This window comes from Haplochromis burtoni, unplaced genomic scaffold (assembly GCF_018398535.1).
Source record: "Haplochromis burtoni strain Fernald_Lab_line unplaced genomic scaffold, NCSU_Asbu1 Contig_2, whole genome shotgun sequence".
NCBI lineage: Eukaryota > Metazoa > Chordata > Actinopteri > Cichliformes > Cichlidae > Haplochromis > Haplochromis burtoni.
The window spans coordinates 4118295-4126362 of record NW_024582363.1 but is presented as its reverse complement, the minus strand read 5'-3'; the positions used below and the strand labels follow the sequence as shown (position 1 = coordinate 4126362).

The following is an 8068-nucleotide window of genomic DNA, read 5'->3' as shown; positions in this document are numbered from 1 at the left end:
GGATTTAACATGAAAAGTTATCATTAAAGTTGAGTCTTCCCTGTTTGCATGGTTTGGTGGTGTGAGGGCCGGGGTTTACTGTCATGGCAACTTTGCGTTATCTGATGTCTCTGAGCGGAGAAACATTGAGGGAGATAATCCCTGAATTAAACAGGATCTGCTTTGAGTCGACTGAGATGAGCAGGGCCAGGCTGTGCCGACGATCCCCGCCGCTCCCATGCTGTGTGAACAATGGGAAGGCATCCTGTCTCTCTGTGGGGCAGGGCTGCACTTCTCTGGGTTTCATTTGCAAATGAATTCTTGGCCCTGATGAAAGTGTTGAGGGGCCAGAGGCACAATGAAAGGGATTCATAGAGAAATGCAATTTGTAAATCAACTTGTATGCTAAATAGCGAGATTTTAGTGTGACAAAGAGGGAAATGAATAAGGAAAGTCTGGAGCACAGCAGTGGCTCTGGGGGCAGGGTGTCGTCTTGCCTTTTCATTCCCTGACTCGTCCTGTTTATTAAAATGGAAAATTTCAAAACCTGTTTCAGTGCGCATTTGGAATGTGGTCGTTACTTTAGAATTTTTGTCTAAGTAACAAGAGAAGTTTCTGTTATGCTTGTTCTATGAACTGGTGTGTCTGCCTTCTTAGTTTTGGCAAGTTTGTGATGCATGCGTTCTCATATGCCACACTGCTCTTTAGCGTTGACCAAGTATTTATTTATTTATTTAATCCCTTTCAGGCATTTTTTTTCCTTAAATGAATTCACCGATAACTGTCCTTTCTTGGATTTAACTTTTGGGTTTATTGGACAATACTTAAACAAAAGTCTTAAGAATAATAAATAGTTTTATTCTTGTAGTAGATGGCAGATTTGTTTCATGTTTTTTGGTTATCAACTGAGTAACTGTTTACCTTAAACTTCTTTCTTGAATTTCTTCCTCTTTGTTTTTGCTTTCTTGTGTATATGCAGTAGATGTGGTGCCACAGGCTCTGTTGTTCTTGTCTCACTGTGATTGCAGGCTGAGTGGATACAAATTAGTTTAGTGACATAGATAACCTGTCCAAGATGCCTGTAGTTGGCTGAAAATGAGCAAAGTTGACAGCAAATTGAAAGTCTAATAAGTCCTTCAAATGCTTGATTTGCACCGAGTGGACAAGTAGACTTTGAAGGGCATGGAATATAGGAAATCAATGCTTTTCTATGAAATTTCATTAAGACCCAATGATCCTGACTTCACTCTATTCTATATTTTGATGGATTATCTAGAGAAAATGATTACCTTTGGTTGGCCTGATGAAACCCAGATGTACATCTTCAAAGATCACTTTTAACCAATATTTGAGTAGTTCCCATTGATTTTGTATCCCCTCTTATCATGTTTCAGAGGCCACTACATTGAATAAGGTCTTTCCTCATTTCTGCCAGCTTACTGTTGCCTTTCAATCTTTTTTTTGTGAACACATCAGAAGGATCGGTGTTAAAACTGATTAACTTAAGATTAACAACAATTGAATTCAAGAAGATAAATCTGCTTCTTCAGCTGCAAAACATTTCTAATCGCTAATCCTCTGTTTCCTCTTTTTCAGGGGACACAGAACTTTGCTCCGAGGACCCCCCCTGCAAGGAGTCAGACGCCCATGTCTGTAGCAGATGTTGTGCTGAGTTCTTTGAACTATCAGATCTTGAGGAACACCAGAAGAATTGCACTAAGAATCAGTTAGTTCTGATAGTGAATGAAAATCCTGCCTCCCCTGTCGGAACTTTCTCGCCTGGGTCTCCTCCTCATAATCCCGATGACCAGATGAATGACACAGCTAATAACACTGATCAAACAGAGGGCAGTGACCTTTTGGAGCCTAACACTCTTGAAAAAGACGAATCCATGGACGTGGACGTTTCCGGAATGAGCAGTGGTCACGAAGAGGACGGCAGTCATACAGAGAGCGGAAGCCCCATTAATACAGTCAGCAGCCATGCTGATAGAGGCACCTCTGGCCCCGCAGTAGGTACTTCAGCTATCTCTGCCTCACTACCTCAGCTCAGTAACCTAACTGAACTGGGGAACTTCTCCATGATCAACAGCAATGTCATAATTGAAAATCTGCAGAGCACCAAAGTGGCTGTGGCCCAATTCTCCCAAGAAGCCCGTTCGACTGGAGGACCAAGGGTGGCCGTGCCAGCACTAATGGAGCAGCTCTTAGCCCTGCAACAGCAACAGATCCACCAGCTTCAGCTTATTGAACAGATTCGCCATCAGATACTGCTACTAGCCTCCCAATCACCAGAAATACAGGTACCTCCAACTTCTGCTCCCGGCACAATGGGGCCAGCTGCCAGCCCCCTGACCACACTCAGCTCACATCTCTCTCAACAGCTGGCGGCAGCCGCAGGCCTAGCACAGAACCTGGCCAGCCAGTCGGCCAGTATTAGCAGCATAAAGCAGCTGGCTGCAGCAGCACAGCTACCTCAGTCCAACCCAAGCAGCAGTGAGACATCTCAGAGCATTACCACACTGGGGCCATCAACAATCAATCCCCAATCCTCTGACAAAAGGCCCACTCATATGAGTAGCCTTCATTCTCAACTAAGCAGCTCCTCACTAGCAAAGTCATCGACGCCAGCATTTGGAATAGGTAGCTTGTTAAGCTCGCCCGTGAATCCCCTTCTACCTCAACCCCCACCTGGAAATCCCATGTTCTCCAGTTCTCTGTCCAGTGTTGGCACCACTGTAGAGGACCTCAACTCTTTAGCAGCTTTGGCCCAGCAGAGAAAAGACAAGCCGCCAAATGTCAGTTCATTTGAGCATAAGAGCAGCTCTGATGATGCTTTCTTCAAACATAAGTGCAGGTTTTGTGGCAAGGTGTTTGGGAGCGACAGTGCCTTGCAAATTCACCTGCGCTCACATACTGGTGAGAGACCCTACAAGTGTAATATCTGTGGCAACCGGTTCTCCACTCGTGGTAACCTGAAGGTGCATTTTCAGCGTCATAAAGAAAAATACCCTCATATCCAGATGAACCCTTACCCTGTTCCTGAGCATTTAGACAACATACCAACAAGCACTGGCATTCCATACGGCATGTCTATACCACCTGAGAAACCTGTGACCAGCTGGCTTGACAGTAAACCAGTTTTGCCTACTCTGACATCATCAGTCGGCATGCTGCTACCACCAACCATGCCAAGCCTGCCACATTTCATCAAAAAGGAAGATCATTCAATAGCCATAACTAGTCCTTCTGTTACTGCAAAGAGTGACTCAGGTGCCACTGAGCCTTCAGCTAAAAGTAATGATGGTGTATCTGAAGAGGGTGAAGGTGCAACACTGCCTACCTCAAATGGAAAAACCGACGAAGGCAGCAAGACTTTGGGTCTCATGACAAATGTGAGTTGTGCATCAGAAAGCATTGCAGAGTATACGACTTCTACCAGCCCACCCATGATGACCAACCCACTCATGCCCCTTATGTCTGATCAGTTCAAGGCTAAGTTCCCTTTTGTAGGCATTCTGGATCCTCTCCAGGGATCGGAGACATCCAAGTTACAACAACTTGTGGAGAACATTGATAGAAAGGTGAAAGACCCAAATGAATGTGTCATTTGCCACCGGGTGCTGAGCTGCCAAAGTGCACTGAAAATGCACTATCGCACTCACACTGGGGAACGGCCCTTCAAGTGTAAAATCTGTGGCAGGGCATTTACCACCAAGGGAAATCTTAAAACCCACTACAGTGTTCATAGGGCCATGCCTCCTCTTAGAGTTCAACACTCCTGTCCCATTTGTCAGAAGAAGTTCACGAATGCTGTCGTTCTACAGCAACATATCCGTATGCATATGGGTGGGCAGATCCCCAACACCCCTCTGCCAGAGAGTTATCCAGAGTCCATGGCTTCTGATACTGGCTCATTTGAAGAGAGAAACTTTGATGATCTTGACAACTTTTCTGATGACAACACTGAAGGAATGGAAGAGGGTCCAGACAGCAGTGTGCCAGATACACCCAGATCTGCTGATGCTTCCCATGACAGTCTATGTAACTCCCCAGCTCCCCCTGAAATGGCTACCCAGGAAGGGCAAGAGAGGAATGGCCAAGAATATAATAATGAAATGCAGGAACATAATGTGATCCAGATGAAGGCTATTGTAAATGGCTTAATTGAAGGTGACTGTCTCACCAATGACTCCTCATCTCTGGGAGGTGATGTTGAAAGCCAAAGCGCCGGGAGTCCAGCGGTGTCAGAATCTACCTCCTCCATGCAGGCGCCATCACCCACTAGCATGCAGCCACAACCACACAAATCCCCGAGCCTCGAAGAAAGGCACCAAAGGGCCTTATCTTCAGACCCCACCAGTATAAGCCTCTTGCACTCACATCCCTCCAACCTTGGAGCCCTGGACCTGACATCTGTCAGTTCACCAAAAGACCCTTTGGGCATGATTTTCCCCTTCCGTGAGCGTAGCACCATCAAGAATACATCCTGTGACATCTGTGGGAAGACCTTTGCTTGTCAGAGTGCCTTGGACATTCACTATCGAAGCCATACCAAAGAAAGACCATTTATTTGCACGGCATGTAACAGGGGTTTCTCCACCAAGGGCAATCTCAAGCAGCATATGCTAACACATCAAATGCGAGACTTGCCCTCACAGCTATTTGAGCCATCAAATACCAGCCTGTCCTCCAGCCCAACTCCTTCTCTTCTATCTGTCGGTTCTCTAAGCAAACCAGAAGTCAATGGTTTCCTTCATAACCTTCATCCGGAAAACAAGGAGGTACCCCCTGGCTTGGTCACATCATCTGCCTCAACATCCCCAGTGCTTTCCACTGCTCCACCACGCAGGACTCCCAAGCAACACTTCTGCAATACCTGCGCAAAGTGTTTCTCCTCCGCCAGTGCTCTGCAGATCCACGAGAGAACCCACACAGGGGAGAAACCCTTTGCCTGCAGCATCTGCGGCCGAGCTTTTACCACCAAAGGAAACCTCAAGGTAAATGTCGAAACACCCAGCAAACTATTGGCCTCCTAAAAGTATGTGCGTGAGAATGTTCATGAAAAACGAGTCTCAGGGTTACTATTTAATTTTATATGGCATGTCAGTGCATTAGGCATCAAGATGTGGTAATGTGGTATAATTAATGAAAGGAACTGCTCTTAGAGGGAAAAAAATGGAAAAGCTGAATCATGCATGTAATATAATTATTGGAGAGAAATTCCAGCATGTGATCAGCTAAGAATGATCCAGTGCACATAATTAATTATCTGGTATAATCACTGTGAGCTAAGTGAGTCTGTATTTTTCCATAACAGATTCTGTAAAAAATGTCACAGGCTTAAATCATCAAGAAAAAGATCTGCTTAGTGATCTTTAGGATTTTGGGGGATTATGTGACCTTAATTTACAATTATGTTAGTTATTTTTGAATGTCTCAATCTCCAATTCCTAGTGGAGAAATAAGGGCATATGTTTTTTTCTTGTTTGTTTGTTTTTTTTTTTATTTCTAAAAGATTTAAGAATCAAGCTCAGGCTGTTGGATGATACTAGACATACAGCGATATCTCACAGTGGTATGGTTTATTTAAAAAAAGGCTCATAAACTTTGTGTAAACTATTGTATATGAGCCACATTAAAATACAATTATTTTGGAGCAGTGTTTCAAACATGTCCAAGCAGAATGTTGTCTTGTTCTTAGAAAGGGTATGGGCAGAGGTGAAATGTCACATGTAATACTGGCTGGGGCAATGAAACTGGACAGTGCAATTTTTGCTTCAGCCGTGTGGTCCCCTTGTGAGATGAGCAAATTAAAGTTCAGATTAAACAGCATGTATCAGTCTTGCCAAAAGATGTTTACACAGTGTTTGTACTTCTCATAGCATAGGCAGCTAACTGATCTGCTGCACTCAGGGTGTGAAGCTATTTTAATTCACACTCAAGCATTATTATTATTTTTTCCATTGCATCATCTCATGTGCAGCTCTTGTGGCCAAGTTTGTAAACATCACTAGTTTTCATCCCGCTCATTGCTCTGTCTCTCACCTCCTCTCTTTTGTTCTTCTCCCTCTCCGTCTGTGTAGGTTCACATGGGCACCCACATGTGGAACAGCGCTCCTGCCAGACGTGGCCGCAGGCTCTCCGTAGATGGCCCGATGGCCTTCCTTGGCACCAACCCAGTCAAGTTTCCCGAGATCTTCCAGAAGGACATGGCATCAAGGGCAAGCAACGGAGACCCGACCAGTTTCTGGAATCAGTATGCTGCGGCCTTCTCCAATGGTCTCGCAATGAAGACAAATGAAATCTCTGTCATCCAGAACGGAGGCATCCCACCCATGTCAGGTGGTGTCGGAAATGGGGGCAGCTCTCCCATAGGTGGCCTGACAGGCAGCCTTGATAAGCTACACAACACGGAGCCCAATGCTGCTCTGGCTGGTCTGGAGAAAATGGCCAACACAGAGAATGGGGCCCACTTCCGGTTCACACGCTTCATGGAGGACAATAAAGAAATTGCCACCAATTAGTATATGTCCTCAACTGGGCACAGACACATAAAGATGCCTAAAGGCATACTGTACACATATGTAGACACAGACAGAGGAAGAGAACAAGACAGGGATAAAATCAGCTGAACTGCTTTGCTCGCCATTGAATCTTTACGAACATGAGTGTGAAGACAAGTTGCTTTTTTTGTACAATGTACATGTTATAGTTTTAAGGAGCTTATTTATTAGTGATTATAACCTTGCTTGAAACCAAGTGGAAGCATTAACAATTAGGTTTTGTTTATTTTAAAGCCACAATGGGTGCTTTAAAAATGTGCTTTTGAAACTTAGAATATCTGGTTAGATAACCTTACCTTGGCATTAAGTTATTTTCTGTCTGTAGTAGCTATAATTGAACTGTCTATGTTCATGTGATGCATTAGCCCTGTAATAAGCGAACAGACTTGCTGTAAATAATGTACACTGATCTTCTGTAGATGGTCTAACATCTGTGTGTTCATGAATCCCCCCCACCCCGCCTCATCAAGACAAAACAATGAAATTCAGGCAAGGGACTAAATGATGTTGTAGTTCCTTTCTTTCCGATTATTATTTACCTTTATCTTATTTAAGGAAGACAAAACATTGAAGTTTGCTACATTTCAAGGGTTTATTTAGTGTTAATTTGTTTTCTCGTTACAGTCTCTGTGTATTGTACTTTCTACTTTTTTGTTTACTTCCATTTTTTTTCTTCTATCTTCTGTTGCTCATATTTTATTGTTGTTGAGAGCAAGACGGTTACAAATAGAGGAACATTCAGTCTGGCCTGTTTCCTGGATTTTGGAACTGAGACAGCTAATCAAATTGGAAGGATCACTTTTAGTATCTGAGCTGGATTTCCACATTGCTGCTATGTCCCAGCATCCTCACTGACATCAAGTGCAAAGTTATGTGTTGAAGCTTCTGTAAATATGTTCAGATGTGGAAATACAAGCTCCCTTGCAAGAAAATGTACATAAAGCTCTCACAAGAAGTCCATCACGGCCAGGGGACAAAATGATAGTGTTTTTATAAGTATAAATATATATCGGGTTTGACAACCTTCGGACTGTTACATGCACTTTCTTGGAAAGTTGGAAGATCTTTATGGGTCCAGTTTCTCTACACTTTAATACCTACTAACAACTAAGATACTGTAATTCTTTACTCTAATAATCAAATACATCAGTTTTCCAAAAGAAACATTGTGTGTTTGTGTGCTTTTATTTCCTCATTTTAAAAATACCGTCTCTTTACATTTACTAACAACTATACATAAGAAAAAAGCAGAAATAAAAAATAAATTAAATAAGTAACTTTTTGTTTCTTTTAAAGAATTTGTGTTCACGTGCAGCCTCCACACTTCCGTGCACAAACTACAGAAACGGAGGCTTGGGGGCTGATGGTGTGAGTTTTCCTGCTCTTTAATTTAAAATGAACACTGTTTGAACATCGTAGTTTCTATAGCAAGTTCTCCAGATCTCCAATTAATGACTGTTCCACAGAATCGGATAAATTCAAAGCGTATCCGTGGAAAGGAAAAGGCCCCCTTCTGCAATTTA

At 43.3% G+C, this 8068-nt stretch overlaps 1 protein-coding gene across 2 annotated transcripts in view; it reads left to right on the top strand.

Annotated features, from left to right (window-relative positions):
- sall1a (spalt-like transcription factor 1a) overlaps nt 1–7709 on the top strand; it is a 12311-nt gene extending 4602 nt beyond the window's left edge. For both annotated transcript variants that reach the window (XM_005912974.2, XM_042218397.1), the window contains 2 exons: nt 1576–4979; nt 6066–7709. In XM_005912974.2, coding sequence (XP_005913036.1) covers nt 1576–4979; nt 6066–6506 — 3845 coding nt within the window. In that variant the 3' untranslated portion in view covers nt 6507–7709. The remainder of the gene's footprint in view (nt 1–1575; nt 4980–6065) is intronic.
- Nucleotides 7710–8068: the final 359 nt, after the last annotated feature.